The sequence below is a fragment of the Vanrija pseudolonga genome, chromosome 3, assembly GCF_020906515.1.
Source record: "Vanrija pseudolonga chromosome 3, complete sequence".
In the NCBI taxonomy this organism is placed as follows: Eukaryota; Fungi; Basidiomycota; class Tremellomycetes; order Trichosporonales; family Trichosporonaceae; genus Vanrija; species Vanrija pseudolonga.
The window spans coordinates 2,834,387-2,861,547 of record NC_085851.1 but is presented as its reverse complement, the minus strand read 5'-3'; the positions used below and the strand labels follow the sequence as shown (position 1 = coordinate 2,861,547).

The 27,161-nt window shown below is 61.2% G+C and overlaps 10 protein-coding genes across 11 annotated transcripts; 3 read left to right on the top strand and 7 right to left on the bottom strand.

Moving 5' to 3' along the window:
* Nucleotides 1-452: 452 nt before the first annotated feature.
* On the bottom strand, nucleotides 453-3,241 carry SSB1 (Ribosome-associated molecular chaperone SSB1; the record flags this gene model as incomplete). Its single annotated transcript, XM_062771212.1, has 12 exons — nucleotides 3,188-3,241; nucleotides 3,067-3,129; nucleotides 2,953-3,005; nucleotides 2,876-2,888; nucleotides 2,760-2,825; nucleotides 2,418-2,691; nucleotides 1,596-2,381; nucleotides 1,498-1,499; nucleotides 1,328-1,416; nucleotides 1,240-1,259; nucleotides 816-1,011; nucleotides 453-758 (listed from the first exon to the last, which is right to left on the bottom strand). The coding sequence occupies exons 2-12, from the start codon at nucleotides 3,104-3,106 to the stop codon at nucleotides 453-455; spliced, it is 1,845 nt and encodes a 614-aa protein (XP_062627196.1). The 5' UTR covers nucleotides 3,107-3,129; nucleotides 3,188-3,241.
* Nucleotides 3,242-3,687: 446 nt separating this feature from the next.
* On the bottom strand, nucleotides 3,688-4,697 carry LOC62_03G004694 (uncharacterized protein; the record flags this gene model as incomplete). Its single annotated transcript, XM_062771211.1, has 4 exons — nucleotides 4,426-4,697; nucleotides 4,104-4,376; nucleotides 3,830-4,051; nucleotides 3,688-3,782 (listed from the first exon to the last, which is right to left on the bottom strand). Exons 1-4 carry the CDS (start codon nucleotides 4,619-4,621, stop codon nucleotides 3,688-3,690), a joined length of 786 nt encoding a protein of 261 aa, XP_062627195.1. The 5' UTR covers nucleotides 4,622-4,697.
* A 208-nt stretch (nucleotides 4,698-4,905) lies between these two features.
* LOC62_03G004693 (uncharacterized protein) lies at nucleotides 4,906-7,544 on the top strand. Its single transcript, XM_062771210.1, has 8 exons — nucleotides 4,906-5,510; nucleotides 5,575-5,696; nucleotides 5,751-6,081; nucleotides 6,119-6,689; nucleotides 6,734-6,834; nucleotides 6,876-7,181; nucleotides 7,222-7,334; nucleotides 7,371-7,544. Exons 1-8 carry the CDS (start codon nucleotides 5,407-5,409, stop codon nucleotides 7,448-7,450), a joined length of 1,728 nt encoding a protein of 575 aa, XP_062627194.1. The 5' UTR covers nucleotides 4,906-5,406; the 3' UTR covers nucleotides 7,451-7,544.
* A 169-nt stretch (nucleotides 7,545-7,713) lies between these two features.
* Nucleotides 7,714-8,954, top strand: ppr1 (L-azetidine-2-carboxylic acid acetyltransferase). The gene is made up of 6 exons (XM_062771209.1): nucleotides 7,714-7,922; nucleotides 7,965-8,148; nucleotides 8,200-8,230; nucleotides 8,276-8,408; nucleotides 8,452-8,812; nucleotides 8,860-8,954. Exons 1-5 carry the CDS (start codon nucleotides 7,751-7,753, stop codon nucleotides 8,592-8,594), a joined length of 663 nt encoding a protein of 220 aa, XP_062627193.1. The 5' UTR covers nucleotides 7,714-7,750; the 3' UTR covers nucleotides 8,595-8,812; nucleotides 8,860-8,954.
* On the bottom strand, nucleotides 8,612-9,397 carry REX2 (Oligoribonuclease, mitochondrial; the record flags this gene model as incomplete). The annotated part of the gene is made up of 4 exons (XM_062771208.1): nucleotides 9,340-9,397; nucleotides 9,165-9,304; nucleotides 8,860-9,106; nucleotides 8,612-8,812 (listed from the first exon to the last, which is right to left on the bottom strand). Exons 1-4 carry the CDS (start codon nucleotides 9,382-9,384, stop codon nucleotides 8,612-8,614), a joined length of 633 nt encoding a protein of 210 aa, XP_062627192.1. The 5' UTR covers nucleotides 9,385-9,397.
* A 3,252-nt stretch (nucleotides 9,398-12,649) lies between these two features.
* Nucleotides 12,650-15,156, bottom strand: GPR89 (Golgi pH regulator). Its single transcript, XM_062771207.1, has 7 exons — nucleotides 14,499-15,156; nucleotides 14,264-14,451; nucleotides 13,851-14,229; nucleotides 13,665-13,809; nucleotides 13,513-13,599; nucleotides 13,074-13,475; nucleotides 12,650-13,038 (listed from the first exon to the last, which is right to left on the bottom strand). Exons 1-7 carry the CDS (start codon nucleotides 15,083-15,085, stop codon nucleotides 12,748-12,750), a joined length of 2,079 nt encoding a protein of 692 aa, XP_062627191.1. The 5' UTR covers nucleotides 15,086-15,156; the 3' UTR covers nucleotides 12,650-12,747.
* A 577-nt stretch (nucleotides 15,157-15,733) lies between these two features.
* LOC62_03G004689 (uncharacterized protein) lies at nucleotides 15,734-16,419 on the bottom strand (the record flags this gene model as incomplete). Its single annotated transcript, XM_062771206.1, has 2 exons — nucleotides 15,734-15,808; nucleotides 16,178-16,419. 2 exons carry the CDS (start codon nucleotides 16,417-16,419, stop codon nucleotides 15,745-15,747), a joined length of 306 nt encoding a protein of 101 aa, XP_062627190.1. The 3' UTR covers nucleotides 15,734-15,744.
* Nucleotides 16,420-16,989: 570 nt separating this feature from the next.
* Nucleotides 16,990-19,227, top strand: AN6010 (Heat shock protein; the record flags this gene model as incomplete). The annotated part of the gene is made up of 3 exons (XM_062771205.1): nucleotides 16,990-17,164; nucleotides 17,226-17,406; nucleotides 17,477-19,227. Exons 1-3 carry the CDS (start codon nucleotides 17,105-17,107, stop codon nucleotides 19,225-19,227), a joined length of 1,992 nt encoding a protein of 663 aa, XP_062627189.1. The 5' UTR covers nucleotides 16,990-17,104.
* Nucleotides 19,228-19,528: 301 nt separating this feature from the next.
* Nucleotides 19,529-23,257, bottom strand: LOC62_03G004687 (uncharacterized protein; the record flags this gene model as incomplete). Of its 2 annotated transcripts, XM_062771203.1 has the most annotated exons (8): nucleotides 19,529-19,998; nucleotides 20,036-20,326; nucleotides 20,373-20,580; nucleotides 20,614-20,835; nucleotides 20,869-21,163; nucleotides 21,200-22,372; nucleotides 22,841-23,016; nucleotides 23,072-23,257. In XM_062771203.1, the coding sequence occupies 8 exons, from the start codon at nucleotides 23,255-23,257 to the stop codon at nucleotides 19,568-19,570; spliced, it is 2,982 nt and encodes a 993-aa protein (XP_062627188.1). In that variant the 3' UTR covers nucleotides 19,529-19,567. The 2 variants fall into 2 exon arrangements, with proteins under 2 accessions (XP_062627188.1, XP_062627187.1); XM_062771204.1 differs by having other exon boundaries at nucleotides 20,373-20,835.
* A 347-nt stretch (nucleotides 23,258-23,604) lies between these two features.
* On the bottom strand, nucleotides 23,605-25,960 carry LOC62_03G004686 (uncharacterized protein). The gene is made up of 7 exons (XM_062771202.1): nucleotides 25,482-25,960; nucleotides 25,324-25,404; nucleotides 24,922-25,267; nucleotides 24,837-24,856; nucleotides 24,700-24,784; nucleotides 23,784-24,644; nucleotides 23,605-23,730 (listed from the first exon to the last, which is right to left on the bottom strand). Exons 1-7 carry the CDS (start codon nucleotides 25,771-25,773, stop codon nucleotides 23,724-23,726), a joined length of 1,692 nt encoding a protein of 563 aa, XP_062627186.1. The 5' UTR covers nucleotides 25,774-25,960; the 3' UTR covers nucleotides 23,605-23,723.
* Nucleotides 25,961-27,161: the final 1,201 nt, after the last annotated feature.

Genomic DNA, 27,161 nt, shown 5'->3' with positions numbered 1-27,161 from the left:
ACCAGCGGACTGCCGGGCACAATGGGCAGCCGGCACAATGGGCAGGGGAAGTTGGTAGGTAACGGATGTCCCACCACGAGGCGCTGTGTTGATGAGGATCGCAGCATGCACCAGGGGTGGGTTGGGAGGAGGTTGTAGCGATGCAGGAGTGAGAGCGTCGAGACGGATGGATGTCGTTGGAGGCGGAAGCAAAAGGAATTGAGAGGCGGAGAGTGTGGCGAGTGGCACAGCTGAGTTCCAGTCGAGTGTGACGATCGATACATGTCAACAGCGTACAAGACTTCCACAGCGAACGAGGCTGTGGCATGTTTATCCTGACGTTGTGGTCCTGTGGCCTCCTAGAGCACACGCCGGGACAGATCAACTCACAAACAGACCCGGCTCGGTGGCCTGCCACACACCAGCTGCCCTCATGAAAAATGCATATAGCAATAATACAGGCCTGCTAAGGCTTAGCGACCGCCAGAAAGAGCCTTCTGCATGGAACGCTTGAGGAGGAGCGACGACTTCTTGTACTGCTCGGTGGTGGCGTCCTCCTGCTCGAGGAGCTCGAGAGCCTTCGCGATCTCGGACTCGATGGCGGCCTTGGCTCCGCGCTTGATCTTGGAAGCGAGCTCGGGCGACGAGATCTGCTGCTCAACGGTGTGGAGGTACGACTCGAGGTCCGACTTGGCCTCGTGGCGGGCAGTGTAGTCACGGTCGGCGGCCTTGAACTGCTCGGCGTCCTTGATCATGGCGTCAATCTCGTCGGCAGAGAGCTGTGCCGTGTCAGCAATACTCTCTCTCAGTTCCCCCGCGCCGAATTCTTAGCTGACCTTGCCAACAGAGTTCGAAATAGTGATGTTAGCCTTGCGGCCCGACGACTTCTCCTGAGCGGTGACCTTGAGGATACCGTTGGCGTCGACCTCGAAGGTGGTGAGGAGCTCGGCCTGGCCACGGGGCATAGGGGGGATGCCGTTGAGCTCGAACTCGCCGAGAAGACGGTTGTCCTTGCAGGTGGTACGCTCGCCCCTGTGTTGTGTCAGCAAAGTATACAGGAGGACGACCGAGACGGCAGATGGAGGAGACACATAGAGGCAGGAGGAGGATCGATTGTGGCGGAAGTGCGGCGGAAGCAATTTTGCTTCCGTCGTTCCACCAAAGTGGCACCTCGTCCCAACCTCGTCCTCCTCGTCAAGAATCGTCTCCTCGACATCTTCCCAGTCTCCCAGACGTCCAGAACAGCGGAAATTAATTTACTCGTAGACGGGGAAGGTAACCTTACGTAATCAGCTGCGTTCGCACAAGAGAAGAGAGGCACAAGGCCAGAAAAGGGAGGAAAACTCACAGTGGTCTGGTTGTCCTCGACGGTGGTGAAAACGCGCGACTTGTTGGTAGGAATGGCTGTGTTCCTTGGGACGACGACACCAAACAAGTCTTTTTATTCGCGTCAGTAGATGTCCCAGACGTGTAGAGGAGGTGAAGGAAGGTTGAGGAAGTGTTGGAGTTGAGACTTACCACTGTTGTGGCGGTGCCAAGTTCAGAGTTGAGGATTACGTAATGGAAGAAAGGGTCGGATCAGTAAATGCCACACACCTTACCACACCCCAACTTACCCCTGCATGGCGACACCGAGCGAGAGAGGAGCAACGTCGAGGAGGAGGAGGTCGGCAGTCTTGTCCGAAGCCTGGCCGGTGAGGACGGCACCCTGGACGGCGGCACCGTAGGCGACGGCCTCGTCGGGGTTGATCGACTTGTTAAGCTGGCGGCCACCGAAGAACTCGGAGACGAGCGACTGGATCTTGGGGATACGGGTGGAGCCACCGACGAGGACAATGTCGTCGACCTTGGCGGCGGGGATCTTCGAGTCCTTGAGGACCTTCTCGACGGGGTCAACGGTCGACTTGAAGGCGGCGGCGTTGATCTCCTCGAAACGGGCACGGGTGATGTTGGACGAGAAGTCGGTGCCCTGGAAGAGCGAGTCGACCTCGACGGTGGTCTGGGTGACCGACGAGAGGGTGCGCTTGGCACGCTCACAGGCCGAACGGAGACGACGGAGAGCACGGGGGTCCTCCGAGATGTCGAGCTTGTTCTTGCGCTTGAACTCGGCCTTGAAGTGCTCAAGGAGGGTGTTGTCAAAGTCCTCACCACCAAGGTGGGTGTCACCAGCGGTGGCCTTGACGGCGAAGACACCACCGGTGATGGTAAGGAGCGAGACATCGAAAGTTCCACCTCCGAGGTCGAAGATGAGGACGGTCTTCTCCTCCTTGCTCTTCTGGTCAAGACCGTAGGCAATGGCGGCGGCGGTGGGCTCGTTGATGATACGGAGAACGTCGAGGCCAGCGATGGCACCGGCGTCCTTGGTAGCAAGACGCTGCGAGTCGTTGAAGTAGGCGGGGACGCTAAATGTCAGCGCTGCAACAATTCAGCCAACCTACGTAACGACGGCCTTCTTGACCTCCTTGCCGATCTTGGCCTCGGCAACGTCCTTCATCTTGGTGAGGACCATGGCGGAGATCTCCTGGGGCGAGAAGGTCTTCTTCTCGTTGAGGTACTCGACCTCAATGTAGGGGGAGCCGTCCTTGTCAACGACGGTGAAGGGCCAGTGCTTGATGTCCTTCTTGACGTCGGCGTCGTCGAAGCGGCGGCCGATAAGGCGCTTGGCGTCGAAGACAGTGTTGCGGGGGTTCATGGCCGACTGGTTCTTGGCGGCTGGAAGCGGGGTCAGAAAACTTTTGGATCGCCACAGAGCCACAATCGGCCCCTCTCTCTCTACTCACCGTCACCGATGAGACGCTCGCCCTCGGTGAAGGCAACGTACGAGGGGGTGGTACGGTTGCCCTGGTCTGAAGCAATGTTAGTCTCAAGTCGCAGCCCCACGAAGCGGAAGATTTACCGTTGGCGATGATCTGCGCTCCAAGTTAGCATCCAGCGCACACAACGACGACGCCACGACCACCGCCCGTCACTCACCTCAACACGGTCGTTGGCCCAGACACCAACACACGAGTAGGTGGTACCAAGGTCTAAGAGCATGAGGTCAGTACCACCCCAACCAAACACACACGGGCTCGAGCCGACACATACCAATGCCGATGGCACCCTCGAAAACGTCGTCGGCGGACATGTTTGCTAAGTTTTTTTTGTTGGCTATAGAGACGAACAGTCAGTTGTCACGAACAGGACGGCTGGACAACCTCGTACTGACCTGAAGGATCTGCCTTTTAGTGAAGTTGGGATGGGTAAGAAGAGAAGTATTTTCTGAAAGGGACCGCCTGCCAGCCGCAGACACCCGGGCTTGCTCCAAGTGCCCCCTCCTACTGGTCGAGTGCTGTCGTGCTGCATGCGTCCTCAAGGCCCCTCCCAACTTTGCTCACACCCCTCAGTCCCCGCCTGCCTCCGCCTCCCCAACGCCTCACGCCCACCAACGACGTCAAAAAATTGTTGGCTAGAGTGGTCTGTGGCATTTAATGACGTGTGAATGGAAAAGTGCCACAAATCCCGCGGGGATAGTATGCCACTTGACTGTGGCAATGTGACCTTTTCGGTCGTGCCTGACTTCTTTCGAAGCCCACTCCCTCCACTCTCTACGACGTCTACAACGATGATACAACAACATACACGCATACTCTATCAGTTGACAGCTACACACCATGCACTGTTCGGGCAGCCGCAGGCAGAAAGCACAGAGCAAAACGGAGCAATGGCTTACCCACTGCCCGCATCCAGCCCCAGCTCGCGCATGAGGGAACTGTTCTCGGCAATGTTGCGTTGACGCTGCAGCTCGTATTCACTCAACGGCTCTGCCATGATCAGACAAGTTCAAGGACAAATAACCCCCCAAACTCACCTGCAGGCGGAGGAGTTGATTGCAACTGAGCCTCACGCCGGCGAAAGTCGTGAATGGCGCGACCCACCCTGTCGCCGAAGACGGGCTTGAGGTATCCGTAGGGGAGCCATTGAGGTTGCTTCCGGCTGCTAATGCCCCAGCCCACGAGGTACTCGTAGACGCGGGTTCCCCTGCCGGTAGTTGAGCTCCGGGCTCCAGTAATAACGGCACCTCGCAAGTCGGCTACGAAATCAGCATAACATCCCCACCGTGTAGTAAAATCACAGAGTCTTACCTTTGGTGGGAGGGTCTGAAATCGATTTAGCCAATGTCTGTTTGCTTGGAGGAAGGCGAGTAGGCGTGGTTGGGAGGCCTTTGGCTTCGCGAAGCTCTCGAATAGCCTCGGTGACGGCGCGTTTGGATTGCGACCTCTTGAGGTCACGCTCTGTTTGCCACATCTTCTGATACAAAGGCGAGGGGGCGATATCGTTGGTGGCAACTCCATAGCGAACGAGGTATTCTGGTTCTTGACGACGTTCCCTCATGTCGAGGAGAGTGAAGGGCGTTGCTGCCGGTGAGATTTGAGGGTGGTAGGGTGGATGGATTGAGCAACTCACTGATCCGGTCAAACTCTAGTACAGACTCGGATGCCCCCACCAAGAGGCTGGAGCGCGGTTCCCATGTGTCTTCACTGGGGCCGTAGCCCTCCCACCTCACCAGGTAGTGAGATTCCAGTGTGCCGTGAGGACCACGGGCGCGATCTAGCGACTTTGCAAGTATTGCTTCCACAGAGAAGATCTCGTCGCTTGACATGTGGGTGTGAGAGGACGGCGGTAGGTGACAGAGGCTGATGATGAGCGAGTTGGGGGTGGAGTAAAGTGAAGAAAGGAAGACGAGGAAGGTGGTGGCAAGACAAGAGAAATCCAACGCGTCACTGTGGGGAAGACAAGCAGAGTGGAGGGCGGTGGCAAGACGCGTCCAGGGCGCGCGCGGTGCCTGGTGCCTGAAACCTCCACTCTGGCCACCTCCCCTCTCCCACGTCCCACATGCAGCTCCCTCTCTCTTTTGCGCAGTTGCTCTTCTTTCCCTCCCCATCCCATCAATGTCCAGACCTTGAGCATGATCATCCCAGCCGTTTCGGGCGTCGCCATTAACTCGCCTTTCTACGCCCCTCTGTGCCCTCTTCGCGCTCCTCGACAGGCAAGTGACCTGGAAGTGGAGAGAATCAACACAAGGGGCGAGGCGCGCTCATCAACATGGGGCGTGATAGAGTAGGTGGGGCACCTCGAGGGCGCATGTCGGGGCGTAGAAGCCTGCGACGGGGTCAATACGACGGGCTTCGGGCGGCGGGCGACCGAAGGGAGGCTGTAGTCGAGGGGTGTACAGCTTCTCGCCTTGGACGCGCACGCTGTCCTTTACGGAAGGCCTGTTGAGTGATCAGACCGGGAGGGGTAGTCCACTAGACGACAGGTCTGGTAAGGGTACTTATGAACATCTGATCACTCGCATCCCTTTTGGATTCAAGCTCGACGTTTGCCCTTGTCTCTCTTTGACATTCACCCTTCCACGACAACACGACAGACACAACCAGCCAACAAATGTCCACCGCGACCACAAGCGAGGTCAGCAGGTTGGCCCTTCACTCGGCACTATCCGGCGCGAGGAAGAATGACCGACCAAACTTCATATCATGCACGCACTGGTGAGCCTCCAAAGCCGACCCATGTTCCTCCTTTGGAGCCAAAAGTTGATGACCCTCCGCCCAGCCGCGCGCGGAAGATCAGGTGCAGTGGCGAACGACCAGGTTGCGTGAACTGTGAGAAGAAGGGCTTCAAATGCGCCTACGATTCGTTCATAAAGAGGCGAGGTCCAGACAAGGAGCCTGGAGGTGAGTCCCTGTGTAGACTCTCACACGCGCGTCGGTCATACTGACAACGGAAAGGGCGGCTCAAACCCCGAAGCATCGTGGAGAATCCACCCCTCCTCCACAGACTGTCGTCTGGGAGACTCCCCAGAGCCCCACGGAGATTCATGGCAGGGCAAATTCCGTCCATGATTCGAATGGACCGAAAACACCAAAACAACTGGGTCACCAGCGATCGCGGTGCCTCCTCCGGAGGCTATCCCCTCGTTTCTCACGGCACTGCACCATGGCCTCCGGGCAGCGCCAACACGGAGGCGCGAGCGACAATTGCAAGTGTGCACCGAACATGGTCTGCGGCAGTATTCGAGTCCATGAACGAGCAAACGGTTCTCAAGCACTGCAAAGCTTTGTGAGTCGAGCGCAACCTCACCTCTAACCACGTGCAGCCTCGAGAATCGCAACCTTTGGTTCAACTTCTTCTACCAGGGGCTTTTCTTTGAAGGCTTCTTTTCACGCCAATTGGGACCGCCGGTGGTCCTTGCTATTCTGTCCCACACCACGTTCATCCAGGATGGCCGTACTCGTGAGGGGCAACTTCGCGCACTTCACTACGCCGAGCAGGCGAGCAAGGCCATCGATCAGTACCTCGTGCAAGGATACCGCGACCCCGGCCTGGCACAGGCAGCATTACTCTTGGTCGCATTCGAGTTCCAGCCTCATGGCCACCAGAACCATGCTCGCGCAGCCGCAGCCATGGGGCTTATGGACACATGCGCCCAAGCGTGCATCACCTTTTGGGACGAGGGCGACCTGGCTCGCGTCCGGCCTTCCAAGTTTCATCACCCTCAAGGGCGCCAGCCGTCTGTGGAGCCGGAGAAGATCACGCCACTGTCCATTCGCCAGCAGGAAGTTCTTCGGATGCGATGGACTCTGAGTCAATTGGCTGCCAACGCGTGCGTATGGAGACAGTTAACCGGCCAGCCGCCACTGGATATGATCTCGGCCGATCCAACAAAGGTGATTCCAAACAGAGAGACAACCTCATGTGCTGACACGAGCAGTTTGACATGTTATTCCCGGTCAAGATGAAAGGCGAAGCGGCGGAAACCATCCTCTGCTCGAAGAGTCCTTGGTCTCTGTACCATCAGGCCATTTGTCTCTGGTGCGAAACAGGGACATGGACAAGGCTGATGTGTCTCCCAGGTTCCGGGGCACGAACCACTCACTCAGTGCCGAGTCCCGTCGCGATGTTTTAGGGGAACTCGATGTGGTTCAGAAAGCGGCCGAGACGCTTCCCCACGACCCCTCCGTCCAGGCATACATCTGGAAAGCCAAGGAATGGGGCTTCGCAACCCGGGGCCATCTGGGTGACCTCTCCTCCCTCGAAATCCGTCGGTGGTTCCGAACTCAAGAGGCTGCGTTAACTGCCGCTGAGCCAACCGCGACGAGGAGCCCCAATCATGGCCCGGATCCCAGCCGGTCTTGGTGGTACCTGTCGATTGCATACACGTGAGTGCAGCGCAAGGTATCACAACGCTTACACCAATAGCGCGGTGAAGCTCGCCGCTCAAGCACCTCACCTGTTTGACACCGACGTCACGTTACTCCTTGGCATGGTCTGCGAGTCCCTCGATAGCCTGGTCTCCACTTGGCCTTGTTCAGGTGAGTCGGAGCTCATGCGCGCTGCTGACAAACCAGCTCTAGAGTACCACTTTGAGGCCCTCAAGCGTCAGCTCGAGTCCCGCGGTGGCGTGCCCCAGATTGACCGCGAGGTATGAGTGTTCGCGCGATTATTGTGTTTCCACGAGCCCGATAGTGAGGCCGAGGCCAACGTATCCAGCCCAACCCTGGAACAGATATCATCATCTAGAAGCAAATCTTGTAGACAGTTGACGTGTGAGGTAGGCCGGTTGTGTAGCAAAAACTGCCTGCGGCCAAGTCCGGCCAGCCGGTTGTAAACCATACCCTGAAAGTGACCTCACTCCACTTCGGCCCGACTGACGCAACGGCCGACTATAAAACGAACACTCAAACTCTTGCATCTTCATCCAGAACAAACTAAACCACTACTCAACACCATGTCCGCTTACGGAGCAATCAAGGCGCCCCAGGGCTCTGGCGGCCCCCTCCCCGTGCTGTCCTACAAGCTTCCCGGCGACCTTGTCCTCACCACACACCCCGTGCAGGGCGCCGACGCTCCACAAGAGCTCATCGACTACCTGTTTGACATCTTCAACAAGGAGATTGAGGGTGAGTAGGCTTGCCAGGCATTGCAGAGACTAACATTCACAGAGGGCAAGACGTACCCGCAAGAGGACCAGATGACGAGGGAGCAGTTTGTCGCCTACTTCTTCAACTCCACGACGATCGTGGCCATCGTCTCGCCCGCTTCGGTCGACGTCGCATCGTTGAAGACTCTGGAGGATGCGCGCGCTGGACGATCATGGGAGGAGGTTGTCGGTGGTGTCTACTACATGTAGGTATAGTGGCTGGATGGGTGTAGCTTGTCCAGTGCTAACCTTCACAGCAAGCCGAACTACCCAGGACGGAGCAGCCACGTACGTCGTCGCCCCACCCATCCTCTTGCGATACTGACGTGACAGAACTGCAACGCTGGCTTCATTGTCCCCCCCTCCCAGCGCGGACGAAAGGTCGGATACGGGCTAGCGGAGAGCTTCCTCGTGTACGCCCCCAAGCTGGGTTACAAGTCGTCGGTCTTCAACCTCGTCTACAGCAGTACGTATCTTGCTCCATTCCGACCCGCACTAACGCCATCAAGACAACGTTGCATCCCTCAAGCTGTGGGACAAGCTGGGCTTCTCGCGTGTCGGCCTCATCCCCAAGGCTGGCCGCCTCAGGACGGGCCCGAACGGCGCCGAGGAGTACGTCGACGCCGTGGTCGTCTACAAGAGCTTCGAGTAGGCTACAATACTACTATACTAGACGGCCGTCTTGAGCTCCGTATCCCGCAGAGAGGAGGGCGCGGGCCCAGTCTCAATAGGCACAAAGATGTTATCCTGGTAGAACTGCAGCTCGCGGATGCTGGCGCGGATGTCATCGAGCGCGCGGTGCGACGACTCGGCCGCGCGGCTCTCCTTCTCCTTGCGCACGAGGGCGGGGTACCATCTCCGAGCGATTTCCTGAGGCCGAGTGAGCAGGGTTGATGATGCCAGAGGACACAACCCACCTTGACGGACGACACGTCGACGATGCGGTACGACAGGTGCGCCATGACGGCTGGCATGCCGACGAGCAGAAAGCGCATGTCGGCGTGCACCGAGCTGCCGGCGAGCAGGCCCGCGCCGCGCTCTGGGATCCAGCGCTGGATGTACTCGACGACCTTGGCCGTCACCTCGTCGTATGAGTGGGGCGAGTCGAGGCACGCCTGCGTGAGGCCCGACTTGCCGTGCTGGTTGACACACCACTCGTTCATGCTGCGGGGGGTCAGTGCCGGCTCGCGGCTCGGACGCCGCTACGACGATGACGACCCACTTGTCCAGCACCTCCTTCGGCGTGTTGATCACGTAACTGATGCCCTCGTCGACGGGGTTCAGGTGCCCGTCAGTGATGATGACTGCGATCTCGATGATCCTGTCGTTGGCCACGTCCAGCCCCGTCATCTCGCAGTCGACCTGGCGTGAGCGTTGTGGACTAACATAGGACGTACCCAGACCATTGGGCCATCGTCGTAGGTGAGCGGGCTGCGAGGCATGGTGATGTCGTAGTGAAATGGATAGAGAGCGAAGAACGCGATGTCAGTGGTGCTGGAAATTCGTGGTGGGGAGGTGGAGATCTGGGGTCTCCACGCCGTCAACCATGCTGCGGGCCGGACTGGCGACCCGGCCGACCGAACAACTCAAGGCGCAATCTCTCTCGCCTCGCAGCTCTTCCACTTCTCCACAACAGACTCGACACACTCGTTCATCACGGCAACACACAATGAGTCCACCACTACCACTTCATCTAGTACATCTAATACTAGCCTTCACTGCAACGGCATCGGCGTCACCGGCGGACCCCTTCGTACCCCACCCTACCTCGCCCACGCACCGTGGAGTCGACAACGACAGCTGGACAAGAGGCTCGCCAGACCCCTATGAGCGCGGTGGCATCTCAGTCATCGAGCCATGGGGGTGGTTCCGCGAACAATGTCCAGCACCGGTCATGCAGTCTGATCTCCCACCGCCGTGGATCAAGTCCGACCCAGCGGCACTGGACGACGCGCTGCGGCTCCAACAACAGGAGCAGCTGGTGGACGACGCCACCCCAGAACCAACAGCCGACGCCGAGGACGACGAATTCGAGAGCTTCGAGGAGTGGAAGCGACGGAAAGAAGCAGAGGAGGATGACGATGAATACGACGAGGAGTGCGAGCCGGTAGATGACGCGCCAGGCGAGGGCACCGTCGACGAGGGCGGCGCATCTCTCCCCTCGCGAGACAGCACCAACAATTCGGAAGCTCTGCCCAAGACGGTCGACACTCCACCCTCTATTCCTGCAGAGATCAACTCGTCGACGCTAGGCGCGACCGCTGCGCCTGGGCCCAACACTCCACCGGCTGGAGGGACCGAGCCGAAGCCCCTCCCCATGCCCCACAGATACAACTACGCCTCGCCCGACTGCTCGGCGCGCGTGCTCTCGTCGTCGCCGCAGACACAGCACGCGTCGTCGATTTTACACAAGTCGCGCGACAGGTACATGCTCACGCCTTGCCGTGCGCAGCAACACTACGTTGTGGTGGAGCTGTGCGACGAGATCCGAATCGAGGCGATGGAGCTCGCCGTGTGGGAGTTCTTCTCGGGCGTCGTCCGTGAGATCCGGCTGAGTGTAGGCAATGAGGAGGCGGGGGATGGGCCGGGCGCGTTGACCGAAGTGGCCACGTTTGTGGGCAAGAATGTCCGCGGTGTGCAGGTGGGTTCTTGTCGAGCTGACAGTGCTGACGTCCTAGTCCTTCCAGTTGTCCGAGCCTACTTCGTTCCACCGGTTCGTCCGCCTCGACTTCCCCTCGTTCTACGGCACCGAGTACTACTGCCCCGTGTCGCAGCTTACGGTGTACGGCATGAACCAGATGGACGCGTTCAAGATGGAACAGAAGCGGCTGGCGGCTGCGCGCGGCGCAAGAGAGCAGGAGAAGGCCCGCGAGCGCGAGCTGCAGCGGGAAAGGGAGCGCGAGGCCGAGGCTGCGCAGAGCCGCGAGCGGGACATCAAGGAGCGCGAGGACGACGAACGGCGCGAGCGCGAGCTTTGCGAGCTTGAGAAGCTCGTGCAGGAGCAAGCGCGGAGGATGAGTGGCGCAGAGCTGTTCTCCGCCGAGGAGTCCATCGACTGCTCGGTGCCCAGCCAGGCGGCTGCAGCGGTGTCACCGCCGCTATCATCTACGAGCGACGAGAATGTCGAGGGAACCAGTGCCGCCAAGCCGCCTGCTCCTCCTCCTCCACCACCACCCACGGCCGAGAATATCGAGTCGAACGGAAGCGCTGCAGCACCCCCGCCTCAACCCAACCCCGACAAGGTCGGCGCGCCGGCAAACTCGCCACCATCCAGCTCTGGCTACGCGCGCAACCAACAGCCTCTCAAATCCGACTCGTCAGAGTCCATCTACGCGTTCATTATCCGCCGCTTGACGGCTCTAGAGGGCAACTCTACCCTTGTGGCGCGCTACATTGACGAGCACGGCAAGGCGCTGCGCACATCCTTGGTGCGCGCCGAGAAGCGCTGGGAGACGGCGCAGGCGAGGGCGGTGGAGGACGATGCTCACCGCTGGGAGATCGAGGTAGGTCTCTGCATACGGGTCCCTTGCTAATGACAAGCGAATGCGCCACGAGGAGCGCCTCGGCCGCATCGTGACCCACGTCGAGCGGATGAAGGCGTCCATGGACGCTGAGCGCCGCGTTATCGAGTCGCACCTTCGTATCCTGCACGACGAGCTGGGCTACGAGAGACGGCGTTCGCTCGCCCAGCTGATCATCATTCTCATCATTATCGGCGTCGGCGTCGCGACCAAGAGCGAGACGATTGACGAGCTGCTCAAGTCGCTGGCTGAAGTGCGCCGTCGAGGCGTCCCAATGGAGCCGCACTCGCGCCACCAGAAACGTCTGTCCACCGGCCCGCTGGCTGGCCTCGTCATCGACGTGCCGTCGCCCAGCTCGAGTCGTGACCACTCCAGGACTGCATCACCCGCCATTACGCCCACTGTCAACGCGAGCCAACAGACGGCTCAGATGCGCCTCGCTCAGCGCAGCCGCGGGACCCCGTCGCTCTCGAGGTCATCGAGCCTTCGCCGTGCTGAGAATGTCTCCGGCTCGAGCAGCCAGCATCACCGCCGCCGACTCGCCACACGGTCCGTGACCATCGCCGACACATCAACCTTTGGCTCGGGTTGGGGCTTCGCCGACGACGAAGACTCCCCATCCGTCACGGTGCCCCAGACATTCACACCGACGCAGAGCAATCGATCACGTCTGTCCCTACACCCGCGCACTACCGGGGGTAGTGGGCGCCGGCTTGCGCGAAGCTCGCATCTCCATACCATGAGAAGTAGACGTGCCGGCGACGAGAGCAGTGATGCCGACGTCGCAGACGGTGTGTCGCCCAACTCGGTCAACAGCCTCGCGACGCCCTCGCCCATCAACGGCGGCCGCGGGGTGCGTGGCAACTCGCCTGTACCTCGTATCGCCCGCGCCGTCCGCAACGACGATCACGACGACTCGCAGTGGGGCACTGAGGACGGCCTCAGCGCCGCCGATGTCGCCAGCACGAGCGGGGGCGCGAGTGCCAGTGAAGTCGACGACGAGACGGGAGGCACTGGCCGTCAACAGTCTCCGCTCGCACACCGCACATCAGACAACAAGGCTGCAGGCCCGTTGTCTGCCCTTGGCTTCCACGACGACGAAGCCCCTCCGGAATACAACAACAACACCAAAACCAACTCCTCGGAAACCCAGCCCATAGCCATCCGCGTCGCCGAGGACACCAAGCACAACGATACCCTGCATGCGCATTCACTCTAGTTTGTATTTGTATTAGTATTAATGGAAGCCATGCTGCTCTGCGTCTAGGGTCTAGAAGTCATCTACTAGTGCTCTCCGCGGTGGATGTAGAGATCGTCGTCGTCGCTGCCCGTCACCTTCATCGCAATGTATCGGTAGAGACCGGCGCCGATGGCGGCGAAGAGGAACACCGCGTCGAACAGGCGGCCGAACACGCGGAAGTCGGGGAGGGAGCGGAGGAGCGAGTCATCCGTCGCGCCACCTGTGTCGATGGCGGTTCCGTTACCCGCGCCAGAGTTGAACGGGTCACCATCGGTCAGTGGCGCGGGTGGGATGCTCGAGCGCAGCTGCACAAGCAGCGAGATGGTGTACGTTGCCTTGGGGTCAGTACGGCACAGGGACAAGCACTTACGAATAGCTGGCCCAAGGTCAGGAGGAGGAAGCCCGCTCCGACCGACTTGCTCGTGAGGCGGAGCATGCGGCTGAGCCAGCGGAGGACCATGGCGAGGGACGAGAGGATCAGCAGGCCCGTCATGAGGAGCGAGATGGCGCGCGACCACGCCGCGACGTCGACGCCGTGTCCGAAGGGCAGGTGCGCAAGGCCGAGGGCGACGGCGAACGAGATCCAGTCGCCGTTCGTGTTGCCGCTGCCCTTGTGGCTGGCGCCCGACTCGGGGATGCGCGACGTCGACAGCGGCGCGACAAAGATGGAGATGAGGCACATGGCCAAGCGGGCAGCGCAGTACAGCGCAAACACGTAGCCGAGAATGTTGTACACTGCGCCACGGATCGTATGCCTGAAGCCTTGGCGTTTCTGGAGCGTTAGCTATAGCAACGCATGTCTAACGCACATTCCTTGCCTTGAGAGAGGAGAGCGACCTCATAACGTCAGACTCCATGAGCTGGAGGCCTTGGAGCTCTGATCGCAGCGAGTTTGCCTCTGCGCAAGTCAGCTGGACAACGGGTCCCATTACTTGCCTTGATCGGCCTTGGTCCCAAAGACTCTGGTCATCCAGCCGCCAGAAGCCGCCTCTGCACTACCGCCGGAGGATACGCGCGCAATGTCCTCACGCTTGGCGACAATGTCGTGTCGGATACGGTAGAGTGATCTCTCAGCCTGGAGCACATCGGCATCCGTCACTGGTGGCCTGGGGTGGGATCAGCAGCTGCCGAGCTACAATCGTCCTACCTTCCAGCTCCACGAGCCTGCTCCAAGTAGTCCCACGCGGTGACGATGGCACCGACGCCCGAGAGACCAGCGATAACGACAATGCCGAGGACGACGACGCGCCCGAGGCTCGACGCGAGCCATCCTCCGCCCTCCCAGCCCTCTGGTCCCGAGGTGGACCACTCGACCAGCGCCTCGCCAATACCAGCCACTGTGCCGTTCGAGGCCTCGTCCGCAGGGATAGTGGCATTCACATTGGCGATCTCGCGCGGCGCCACAGCCGTAATGTACGGCGGGATACGCGTGAAGAGGAAGACGTAGAGCGCGAACGGGATCAACGAGATGAGCAGGCGCGAGGTGAACGGCAGCGAGGACGACTTTGTCGACGCGCTCGTCGAGTCTGGTATCAGTGCTGTCCCACACACACTACCCACCTCTCGATCTGTACGTCAGGAGCAGGCACTGGACGAGCGGCACGACGAGCAGAATAATCCCCAAGAGGATGTGCAATGATACCGAGAAGTTGACCTGGCGTGCGTGTGCGTGCAGGAACCCGAGCGCGTGGAACACGACCAGAGTGACGATATTCATGCTCTCGGCGAATGCGAGCGAGAAGACGATGCTTATCACGTCAGCCTCGCTCTCTCGCACTTCATTGGCGCCACTCACCGTGCGACGCGGCTCAGACCCCGGCGAGCGACCTTGGTACTCTTTGACCCGGTGCTACCGGAGGCAGCGCGACCGTGCGACAGCTCGAGGACCTGTACACCGCCTCGGCGGGGGGCTGGGCCCGAGTCGCGCAGGCGCGCCGAGAGCTGGGCGAGCTCGATGCCTCCGCCGGCGGCCTCCTCGTCGAGCGGCGCGTCGGTGCGGTTCACTGAGCTTGCGGAGCGGTGCCGGAAGGGCGCTGACGACTCTTGGATCGGAGCGCGGCGGGAACGCGGCGACGGCGGGTACGATGACGAGGGCGACTCGGCGTCTGTCGACTCGGGCTCGAGCTCGGCGTCCGACTCGCGCAGCAGGCCGCGCGTCGCGGCGCTGTTGCCCCGATAAGCGTCGGGCAGCACCACATCGTCCTGCGTCGAGAGGCTGCGCAGCGTCGGGTTGAGCGTCGCGAGGAGGTAGCGCCGCGCGAGGAGCGCATACACTACGCGCAGGGCGACGAGGACGAGCGTGTCGAAGAGGATGGGGTGGGACGCGGCTGCTTTTGAGAGCGTGGCTTTGGCGCCTCCGGCCGGATGGTGTTCGCTCTCCATGGGTGAGATGTGTCCGTCTAGTAGAGCATGGCCTGGGGATGTTGCTTTTTGCTGCTGTTGACAAAAGTGAGCCCACCGTGATTGAGTGGAAAGCAAATGCAAAGTGTCTGTGCACGGCGGCTGCGGCGCGCGGCGGCCGTGGCTACAGTGGACAAGGTTGCCCCAAAGTGAAACCACGACACACACATGACATCGAGCTTTCACGTGAACTCGGTGCCCCACACGCCGCTCGGGATGTACAGTTCGACTTGCTTTCCGACAACAATGACTGCGTTCCGAGGCAACGAGGCGGCGCCGCATGGCGGCCTCAGGAGATTGACAGGGCTTATGGTAGTAGAAATGCAGTGTGCGAGTAGGAGCGCGAGGGCGCGTAGACGCACACAGTGGCGCCAGCATCGTCCAAGGCTTGTGGTTCCTTGGCTCGCTGCGACTTCAACAGCAACATGCGGCATGTGCCCGCTGGCGAGGGCGTGCCCTGTCGCGAAACCATACCGACAACAAAAGGCCTCAGGAGCAGACCCCAGTTACGACGTCGACCTGTTAGTTACTACGCCGACAGCCAAGTCATCTCGCGCCCCCGAGTCGTTGCCACCCCAACTGGGACGGCCTTCGTCTCCGCACCCCTCTGCCCGAACCTCACCACGCTCGCGACGTCCTAATCAACATGCATTGAACGGAAAAACAAGATGAGGTATTGTGTGTGCCGGGTGTGGCGTGTCTGTACTGGGGAGTGTCAGCTGGCGAACGGAGGAAGGCAGCAAACAACTCACGATGCTGTGATTGGGCTAGTAAGTACAACTTGAGAAAACCTAGGGGATGTAGAGCATCCTTTTCTTTTGATAGTGAGTTCCGAGAATGGGTTTGGTGCTGTTGGGTGTTAGTTATTGGCATCATGACAGGATTCCAGAAGGTGAGGTGCGGCTGCTCCGCGTCGTCGTCCGCGCCATCGTCGCCCCATGGCCCTCCGCTCGCCTTGCTAGTCGCTAGCCAGGCGTGCGCACCCGCCCACTCCTATACTTGTTGCGCAAACAAGCCTTATCCCGCGCCTCCACCGCTCCGTCTGCCCGGGACAAGACTCACGAGTAATCCTACTCCTCGAGGAATCGCCTCCGTCCGCGCTGGTTCATCATGACGACAACTTCTTTTGACGTGGCCGACTCGGGGCCCTGGGGCGCATTGGCGGCGAGGACACCACGGCGCCCGAACTGGTCGGTAGTCTGCGCGGGGCAGGGGAAGGCGACGACGATGACAGCGCCGAGGAAGGTGGCCGTGAACAGCGAGGTGAGGACCGAGCGGTGCTTTGCGCGGAAGTGGGAGAGGAGGAGGGGCGCCATGGCGGGCGGTGTGGGGGCTGAGCGGTGATGAAGGAGTGGGGAGGTTGGCGTTATCGCCGGTAGTGACGAGGTTGCTGTTGGCCAAGGACGGACGAGTTGATCAACGTTGAGCAGACTGTGTCGTCGCTCGCTCCGGCCGCTCGAAGTCCACCCAGGCTACACTTTGTCAAAGCTTTGCGCATTGATTGGATCCACAGTCTCATCGGCTGCCATCGGCATGAGGCCACGTGCTAAAGGGGATACTCAAACAATGTGCCACATGGCAGGAGGTTTTCTCCGAAATCGGGCGGACCTCGTCATACAGTGGCCCAGCCAAGATTGTGGAAGAATATGCTGGAGCCTGGCAGCGGCAGAAGCGACGGCCGCGGCAACGGCAAGTCTCTTTGGCTGGAGCGGCACTTGGCTCTCGGCGGCGGATGCCCAGCGGATCGGGTCCGTCTAATGTCGTCGCTGGCTGGCTGGCTGGCTCGCTGGCTGGCTGAAATCGCTGCCGGCTAACCCACCCGCCTAACTGCGACTCGGCACCAAAAAATCAGAGAGCGGCCCCCCACCACCCACACCCACCCTACACTCCCCCCCCCCCCGGTCCTTGTCCATCTTCTCGGTCCTTGCGTCGTTTTCTTCTTTCCTCTTAAAACACCCACACCCCGCACTCCCATCGCGGTTAATATCCAAACTACACAAAATGTACGGTATCACTCGCTCTCTCCGGGCTACCCCCATCTCGGCCCTCCGTGCCGCTACTGTAAGTCCCCCCATCGCCATCACCCCTTCCCCCCCCCCCCAGCCACTGACTTTTTCACCAGCGCACTACGACCCCCTTCGTCGGCTCGAAGCGCTACAACTCGAAGATCTCGGGTCCCGTTATCGGTATCGACCTCGGAACCACCAACTCGTGTGTCTCCATCTTCGAGGCTGGCCAGGCCAAGGTCCTCGAGAACTCTGAGGGTGCCCGTACCACCCCCTCGGTCGTTGCCTTCACCAAGGGTAAGTGGCGGAAAAAGCCGAAGAAGCGGCTAGAAAAAAAAGTAGGACCAAACGCTGACGTCGATACCAGATGGCGAGCGTCTTGTCGGCCAGCCTGCCCGTCGTCAGGCCGTCGTCAACGCCGAGAACACCATCTTCGCCTCGAAGCGTCTGATCGGCCGCAAGTTCTCGGACCCCGAGGTCCAGAAGGACATCAAGCAGGTCCCTTACAAGATTGTTGCCCACTCGAACGGCGACGCTTGGGTTGAGGCCCGTGGCGAGAAGTACTCGCCTGCCCAGATTGGTGCTTTCGTTGTCGGCAAGATGCGCGACACTGCCGCTTCGTACCTCAACAAGCCCGTCAAGCACGCCGTCGTCACTGTCCCCGCCTACTTCAACGACTCGCAGCGTCAGGCTACCAAGGACGCCGGTCAGATTGCTGGCCTTGACGTCCTCCGTGTCATCAACGAGCCCACTGCCGCTGCCCTCGCTTACGGCCTCGACAAGAACGACTCGGCCGTCATTGCCGTCTACGACCTTGGAGGTGGTACCTTCGATATCTCGATCCTCGAGATGCAGAAGGGTGTCTTCGAGGTCAAGTCGACCAACGGTGACACTCACCTTGGTGGTGAGGACTTCGACATTGCCCTTGTCAACTACATCCTCGCCGAGGCCAAGAAGGCCGAGGGTGTCGACGTCTCCAACGACCGCATGGCCATCCAGCGTATCCGTGAGGCCGCTGAGCGCGCCAAGATTGAGCTCTCGTCGACCTCGGCTACCGACATCTCGCTCCCTTACATCACTGCCACCGCTGAGGGCCCCAAGCACATCAACATCAACCTCACCCGTGCGAAGCTCGAGCAGATTGTCAAGCCCCTCATTGACCGCACCACCGAGCCCTGCCAGAAGGCTCTCCGTGACGCCGGTGTCAAGCCCTCTGAGCTCAACGACGTCATCCTTGTCGGTGGCCAGACCCGTATGCCCAAGGTTGTCGAGACTGTCAAGTCGCTCTTTGGCCGTGAGCCCTCCAAGGGTGTCAACCCCGACGAGGCCGTCGCCATGGGTGCCGCCATCCAGGCTGGTGTCCTTGCCGGCAACGTCACCGACATTCTCCTCCTCGACGTTACCCCCCTTTCGCTCGGTATCGAGACCCTCGGCGGTGTCTTCACCCGTCTGATCAACCGTAACACCACCATCCCCACCAAGAAGTCGCAGACCTTCTCGACCGCTGCCGACGGCCAGACCGCCATCGAGGTCAAGATCTACCAGGGTGAGCGTGAGCTTGTCCGCGACAACAAGCTCCTCGGCAACTTCCAGCTCTCGGGCTTCCCCCCTGCCCCCAAGGGTGTCCCCCAGATCCAGATCACCTTCGACATTGACGCCGACGGTATCGTCAACGTCTCGGCCATTGACAAGGCCACCAACCGCGAGCAGTCGATGACCATTGCCTCGTCGTCGGGTCTCTCTGACTCGGAGATCGAGAACATGGTTGCCGACGCCGAGCGCTACGCCGAGTCGGACAAGGCCCGTCGCCAGGTCATCGAGGAGGCCAACAAGGGCGAGTCGTTCGTTGCCGACACTGAGAAGTCGATGGCCGAGTTCGAGTCGCAGCTTGACGCCGCCGAGCGTGAGAAGGTCAAGGCCCTCCTTGCCGAGCTCCGCGAGATCGCCGCCAAGGGTGCCGCCGGTGACGCTTCGGTCAAGGCCGAGGACATCAAGGCCAAGATCGACGCCGCCCAGCAGGCTTCGCTCGGCCTCTTCCAGAAGGTCTACGAGAAGCGCAAGGCCGAGGGTGCCGCCGAGGAGCAGCCCAAGGAGAACGCCGAGGAGAAGAAGGACTAAGCGCCAGAGCAGCAGTTCTGGTGTCTTGTTCCTCTCATCTCTCTCTTGTAGTCTTCTTTCCCTTCCTTCATGTGGCGAGCCTTTCGCGCGACTCGCCCGTATCATCGTCATATACCCACACAAAACTCACCACTGCATGACTGGCATTTGCCCGCTCAGCTCGGCCTGTCCCACCTCCCTGCATCTGGCGCGTCCCTACCTACGGGGGAGCGCGAGGCAATACTTGTATCCCCAGTGATGAATGCGCACTGCTCAGAAGCTATGGCTGCGATTACACGTCACTGAAACTGACGCTGCTATATCTACTCTCATGACAAGGCTAAATAATGCTACATGGTTATTACGGCCAGGGGGGCTGTTGTCTGAGCTCTTGGAGGTCGTGCAGCGCTCGACTCAAGCCCTCGTCGTCGTTGTCGCTAGCCACCGACTCGAGCGAGCCGTTGAGGCCCTGGGAAGGCTCCTGGAGCTTGCGGTGAACGACCGTGCTGAGGCTGACCAGGTCGCTGAGGGTGGAGTGTAGGCCGTCGAGCTTGGCGCGCGTGGCATCGCCTGGCAGGCCGGGGAGGATCAGCGGGCCCGCGGCGCCGGGGGCCATAGTGAGCAGTTTGGTGAGGAGGTAGGCCAGGTAGCCGTGCAAGAAGCTGCCGAGGGCGTCGTCCGTGCGGGACGAGTAGTCGCAGTACAGATGCGTGAGCGCCTCGGCGAGGGGCAGGGTGTGGCCGCTGCACCGGCAAGATACGGCACACGATCGCTTCGTGCAGTCTGAGATGGCTGGGTTGTTAGATGACTAAACGAGCTCTCATCTCACCTGTCTCGGCGAGCAGCTTGGCGACGTCGGGCTCGTCGAGGTCCATCGAACCGAAGAGGGCAAGAACGAGGGAAGTTAGCTCGTCAGGTGACAGCTTGTTGTCGGTCTCTGGGCCGTCCGCGTCTGTCCGTGCAGGGCTGTCCTGGAGCGACGCCACAATCTTCTCGCGGCCAAGAAGGACGCGCCCGAGCGCGGTAACGGTGCCGGGTTGCGCGCCAAAGTCTTCGCGCTGGGCGAGCGGGGACACGAGCGGTCGGAGGAGCTGGAGCGCAAGGACGGTGCATTGAGATGCTGGAGAGGTCAGCTCCGTAAGAAAACCATCGACAAGCTGTCCTACCTCTTCGGCGCAGGTCCTCGTCCTCGTCTGTCAGTGCCACCGCAGCCATCAAGGCGACAACGTCAACGACGGCTGCGAGCCGATATCGGTCCGTTTCTGCCGCGATCTCAGACCTGCTGGACGAGTCGGTGACGATGGTGACGAGCGCCTGGAGGCACTGTTCCAGGAAGACGAGGTCGACCGCCCCGGCATCTTTGGGTAATAGATCCTGAGTGTCAGCTCCGCCGGTACGGGGACGTACCAAGCCCTTGGCGTATAGTGGTAATCGCGCGCTGAGCGGCTGAATCTCGGCCACCAGCGCGCCGAACGCACGCGGCACGACGCCGGAACCGGGTGTCAAGGGCTCTACTGTCGCCCAGGCGGTCTCGCAGACATTGACGAGGACACGGGAGGCGGCGCGGCGCGTGGTAAACTCGTCCTCGTCGCCCGCGAACGAGCGGTAGATGGCGCGGAGGTTCGATACCTGGCGTCAGATAGGCCCTGGGGCGCAACTTACCACCGGCGTGACCTTTGATGGGTAGGCTGCGTCGAGCGGGCCGGTCCGCAGGCCGATATTCCGCGCGAGCAGCTCGACCACACTCCCCGCGTCGGTCTGCAGCACGCTGCTGACCCCTTCGCCTGACCCGACGAGGATGTCGAGGAAGAGGAGACACACGGCCTCCATCACCTCGTCGCTGTCGTCGGCATTCCTTGCGGACCGGAGCACGTCCCACACGCGGTCGGTCTGCCCGCAAATGTCCATCTTGTGCACCCACGTCGCGTCCTGCATGTTCTTGAGCACGTCGACCGAGCTGGCGGGTTAGCGTCATCCGGGCCTCTGCACCCACCTCGTCCGCCGGATGCCCTTGCTCGGCGCGTTGCTGATCCCCTCGAGGAGAAAGGTCACCTCGTCCATGAATCGCCTGTTCTCGCCCTTGGAACGCATGTCCGAGATTGGCACCGGCGCTCGCGCGAGCAGCGCGTCGAGCAGGTTACCGCTGCCGCCCGTCTCATTATCGACCTCGTACCGCTTGCGCAGCTCCTCGTAGCTCTCGCGCGGGGGTTCCGCGAGCGAAGCGGCCAGCGACGACGCCGCGCCCTCGCCAGTGTCGTCGTCTGCTGGCCGGCTGGACAAGAACGTCCGTGACCGGCCGTACGTCCGCTGTGCTCTGCCCCCCGAGCCGGGCGACTCGACAGCCACAGCAGGCGCCACGAGCGCCGCGGGCGTCGGCGAGCCCGCCGCCTCGAGCGACACCCCGCTGCGGTCACTCTTGCCGCTCGTCGGCGTGATAGGCATCGACTGGGTCGTACGCAGCGCGCGGGGCGTGCTCGGCGCCTCGGGCGGGGCGGGGGGCACAAGCATGCTCTGGGCCTTGGAGAGCATTCTCCGTAAGCCCGATTTCGGGCGCGGCCTGCCTGCTGCGCCATTACTGCTCGAGCTGCTCTCCTGGCTCTCGCCATTTCTGGACGGCGACACGGCGCCGAAGATGTCGGACAGGTCGCGCGGCGACTGTGGGCGCGAGGGCGGGTCGCGCTGCTCTCTCAGACGGGGGGAACGCGCGCGCGTCGGCGAGTCCGAGTTGCGTGTGCGCTGCGCAAACGACTTGGTCGCGGATGAAATGCTCGACTTGACGCTCGACGACGGCGGCTGGACCGTCACGGCCGGATGGGAGAACGTGCGCGCGAGGGACGACGAGGAGGTGCTGCTCGACGGCGTCGCGGCCGAGCTCGCCGACGCCGAGCGGGCAAGCGGCGTCTTCGAGCCGGGCTTGGTGGGCGACGGCGAGCGCGTGCGCGCCTTCTTCGGCGCGGAGGGCAGGTTGCGCGACGGCCCCGCCGCGGCTGGTGCCCCGTCGCCGTCCGAGTCTGTGTCCGTGTCGCTGTCCGTGTCGGCCGCGACGCGGGGCACGCGCCCGCGCCGGCCGTACGTCCGCTTCGGGGGCGGGCGCGAGACGGGTGGAGGGGGTGAGGTGATCATCGAGAGCGCCGAGGTCGGGGCTGCTGCGGGTAGGTAGTCTTGACTGCGGCGGGGTGTTATCCGTTGCGGGCGTCGTCGTCGCGGCCTCGAGCTTGGAGCCCTGCTATCCGCTGGCGGATGGGAGTGTGGAAGAAGAGTGGATTGTTATCTGTTGTGACGACGGTGTTGTGACGCGAGGGTGGGTTGAAGAACCGAAACAAGGTCGTGACAAATAGTCGGGGGCCCGCAGGCAGCCGCAAGTGAGCGGTGAGACAATAACACTTGCGACGACGAGTCGGTGACACAACGCGTGCGTACAATGCATTCGTGGTAGTACAAGACAAAGCGTAGCGCGGGGGCGAGCAGTGAGCATAATGACCAGCGCTAATGGGCGGGCAGCTTGCATTGTGCGTGATGCGCGCAGCAGCATTGTGCGTTTCATGGCCATCGCCTCGGATGCCGCCGGCCGGCGGCGCGCCAGTCTCCCATCATCATCGGCGGCGGCGGCCCTCTTCGACGGCCTAAGCATCACCGCGGAGCACCAGGCACAGAAGCCAGCAGCCCCGCGCGCGCGTTTGCCCGCGCCGCGCGGAGACGCATCAGCGCGTCGGCGCCGCCAGCGGCGGCGGGCACCGCCGCAGAGTGGAGGTCGCGCACTGTCGAGGCCTGGATCGCGCGCCAGACGGCCATGATGAGGGACTGCTGGAGCTAGCGGCGTGAGCTTGCCCCTTGCTCTCTCACAGCAAGCACATGCTGTACGCACGATTTGGCCTTCAGCGCGCCACGCGTCGCTGCCCGGCACTGGTGGGCCGCCGGCTCGTCGGGGTGGTCGTGGTGGTGCTGCCGCGCCGACGATACCGCCCGCCACTTCCCACATGGCGCGCTGGACCAGCTCGTCCTTCCCGCTGCGCTCTTGGGCCGGTGTCATTGGGGGCAGTGTCTGCGTCATTCGTTAGCGGGGGTGAGGGTGAGGGGGAGGGACGACGGACCGGCCGGAGATGCGCCCATAGCTCGTCGGCTGCGAGGGAGACTTGGTCTGCTGGGGTTAGGGGTGGGTAGGGCATGCCTGGGGCTCGCGGAGGTGGTGGTGGTCTGGCCATTGGGGGCGCGAGCGAAGGTTATGAGGTGAGGGGATTAAATGTGATGGTGAAGAAGAAGTCGGCGAGGTTGCGACCACACGAGCACACCATCTCCCGCCAAGGTTATCAGTCATCTCCGGCTCGGCTACTCCACTCGCTGGCTCGGTTACAGCGGCTCGGCGGACTGGTCATCACAACAACATTGCGTCCCCTCCCACCATGGATCATCCCTGTACATGCTATGCTCCGACAATGCTCTAATGACCAGAAATATGTACAAACAACCGCGCCTTCTAACGCATAGCAACGCCCATCTAGCCGCAAGTGACGGCGCTCTCAAACACTGGTAAGGTCAGCCCCAGCTCAACACACCGCCCAAGCTGCCGCACGACCCACCTCATGAGAGAAATAATGCGGACCTCGGACCGTCCCTCGGGATCGCTCGTCTCGCTCATAATCTCACACTTGACAGTGTGCTTGCCAGGCCCAAGGTTCTCGGCAATCGTCGCAAACCGCCCAATGTTCGGGTCCTTGTCCCAGTACGTGTCGATCTCGACCTTGTCGTCCTTGCCCGACACCTGGCATTGGAGAATGCCAAAGCCAAACGTCTTGGACATGAGGACGTACATCTTGATGGTGCCGACAATCGTCTCAATCTCAAACGTGACCGAGTCGCCAGGCTTGGTGCCACGGATATACGGCTTGTCCTTGAAGTCGTTGTGGACCCACCACTCAAAGCCCTTGGCATCGGTCATGGTGAGGTTGAACTTGGGCTCCACTGCGCGCGTGCTGTAGCAGTGAGGGTGCCAGGGAGGCACACGAGTCTCGACATTGTCGTTCCACCCGTCGAGGACGTACTGGCGCGGAGCGACACCGTACTCAGGCGGGCGGTTCCACATGCCTGGGAAGAAGACGGGCTCGGGCTCGGGCGGGTCCTCGTCGTCCTCATTCTCCTTCTTAGGCCTGCGGGGTGTCGCGATGAACGATCTCTGTTCCCCGGCCCAGCCCTGCTCCATAATCTTGAGGGCCTGCTCCTGCGTTGCCATGTCGTCGCCGTAGGCGGCTTCGAGCTGCTGGTGGAACAGCTTGTGAGGGAGGTTCTCGACCAGCTCATGCTTGTCTGACGACGCTTGGACCACATAGTTGGGGTCGCGCGCGAGCTCGCACGACGTGTCGCGGAGCAGACTGCCAATGATGAGGGCGACATCGTGGTGGCCTCGTGCATTGATGTGGCGCATGTCGGTGTTACCCCAGAAGCTGCCATCCATGTCAGATGACTTGTCGCCTGCCCGGCGGTATGCACTAGACTCACTCGGTGGTAAAGTAGAGCGGCATGATATGCGGGAATCGGTCAAAGTGGTTTGCCAAGGGATGGCGGTGGTTGATGACCGGCACGTCTATTCATAGTTAGCGCCTCCTTGGTGTGCAACCCGAAAAACAACAACTCACCGAAGAACTGGGCAACTGGCCTGGGGTGACGGTTAGCACAAAACTCGGCCTTCTACCGCCGTAAATGTCGTCAGCGGAAACTCACAGATGCATTCGGCCACCGCCACCACCCATGCCGCCGTTGCTGAAAGCGAGGATCTCGACGAGCATGACGGCGGGCCTCTTGGGCATGTCGAGCACGCCACGGAGGAGGTTCTCCATATCCGTGACGTGCTCGGGGATACCCTCGTCGTTGATAGCCAGCTCGATGATGACCAGGTCGGTCTCCTCTGGAATGTGCAGGGGGAAGCAGAACGAGAAGTAGTCGGAGCCCGTGGCGGGCTGTGCGCCGTTGTGGACGTCGAGGTCGACACCGGGATAGAAGTCTCGAAGCCACTCTTCCAGACGCTTGATCCACTTTTCGCCGTCGTCAACACCGTGCCCCTTGGTAACTGACGGTCAGGTCAGCGCCGCGCACGTTGGCTCCCAGAAGCACACCACTACCCACCACTGCCGCCGATGGTAGTCACTGTGACCTTTTCGCCACGGAGGATCTTGTTGACAAACGTCTGTGTTCTGAACAATGAGCCTGGAGGAGGCGTGAGTGTGAGTGAGGGCGACTCTCCGCCACCGCCGCCGCTGGGGCCAGTGCGCGCAACAACGTACCCTCATAGGCTCGGGTCATGCGGAGGTTTGCGCGGCCAAACTTTTCCTCGAACGGGTCGGGTGCTGCGCAGGCCTTTTTCAGCTCCTCGAGCGGGGTGCCGTGCGAGACGGTGGGCGAGGTGGTCGTCCACTGGTCCGAGGTGCCCGACGTGCCGACTTTGAGCTTTGCTATGCCCGTCGTGTGCACGCTGAAGAGGAACAGCATGGCGCCCAGCGCGATGAAGAGGACGAGCGGGCGCCGCGATACCAGGCTGTTGAGGTTGAACATGTTGAGGTGGGAGATGTTGACCATGGCGCGATGGCCGGGCGTCTTTTGATGGGGGGACGAGGTGGTATGGGAGAAGGAAGCTGTTGTGGTCCTGTAATGTAATGTGATGTCTGGGAAGCCGGCGGCCCAGTACTGTGGCTATGCACACTAGTCGGTTTGTGTGATGCCCCGTTGTCAAGTAAAACGAGTGTGGGTGGTGGGTGAGTGAGTGAGTGGGCAAGATGGAGGACGGGCACTGTAGGAATGCCCGTGTTGTGAAGTTGTTGCGACTTGCACAACTGGCAGGCAGCACGCGTGCCGATGTTTCAATTTGAATTGGGTCTAAACCTGTCGTGCCTAGATTTCTGGTATTTCTGGGCAGCCCGACATCTACTGTGCATCAACGACTCCTTGACCGAAGACGGCATATCTGGTGCCCACTTGCCGAGGACAAAGTACTCTTCTCACAGCAGCTGGAAACGCTGCACAAGCTTGCACTACTCATCGTTACACCTGGCACGTTGCAAGACGATCACATCCACCTCAGCGACTCGTCGACGCGTAGAGCTACCTGCTAGGGGCATCGCCCTCGCGCCGTTGCACCCACCCCGCGGGCCCCTGCACCGGTTTGCACACTCACCCTGGGCGACCATGTTTCATGCTGGGACATGCTGCCTGCATGCCTGCTGCGCACGGTACGAGCGGCACTTGTGGCAGTCGTCGTGTCGTGCATCGTCTTTTTCTACATGGGACGCATATCTCTGCGGATAGCCACAGCCCCGCCCAACGCGTGCAGCGTCCACGCAACAAGACGATGGCCGCCTCGTGGCGGGGAACAAATTGCTGACCGAGCTGACAGCCTGACACCTATCTAACAGACAGCAGCCCCACCGCTGATCGCAGCAGAGAGGGGGTCACCCATCAGAGTATCAAGATCATTCCGTCCCCTCAGAGTATCATGGTCGGTCCAAGCATCACGTCTCGGCGGCCGCGTGCAGCTCTTGTCAACCAACCCGGCCCTTGCCTCGTCTCTCTGCAATCGTCTCTCTCTCCACACCACGATCACAACGCGGCGACGATCGCGCGATCGACATATCTCATCTGTCGCTGTGTGGCAGTTTGGCAAGGTGAGGTCGGGCGCTTCGCTTGTGAGGGAAAGCGGGACAGCGGGCCTGCACGAGCGACGCGGCTGGGTGCGTCTCGCCGCCGGCAGCAGCGGCGGTAGCGGCGGGCACAAGGCGGCGCCGACCACGAGCTAGCCCCTCGCCCCGAGACGAGGCGTAGTTGCCGGCCGCCGGCAGACCACACACACGAGGCAAACCTCATGCTCGATCGCCGTCTGATCTGTGTGCACACGAGGCATGCAGCGAGGCAGAGTGGACGGGGGAAGCGAGTGCCGGCATGGCAGTGACTGGCGGCCACGAGGCGAGGTA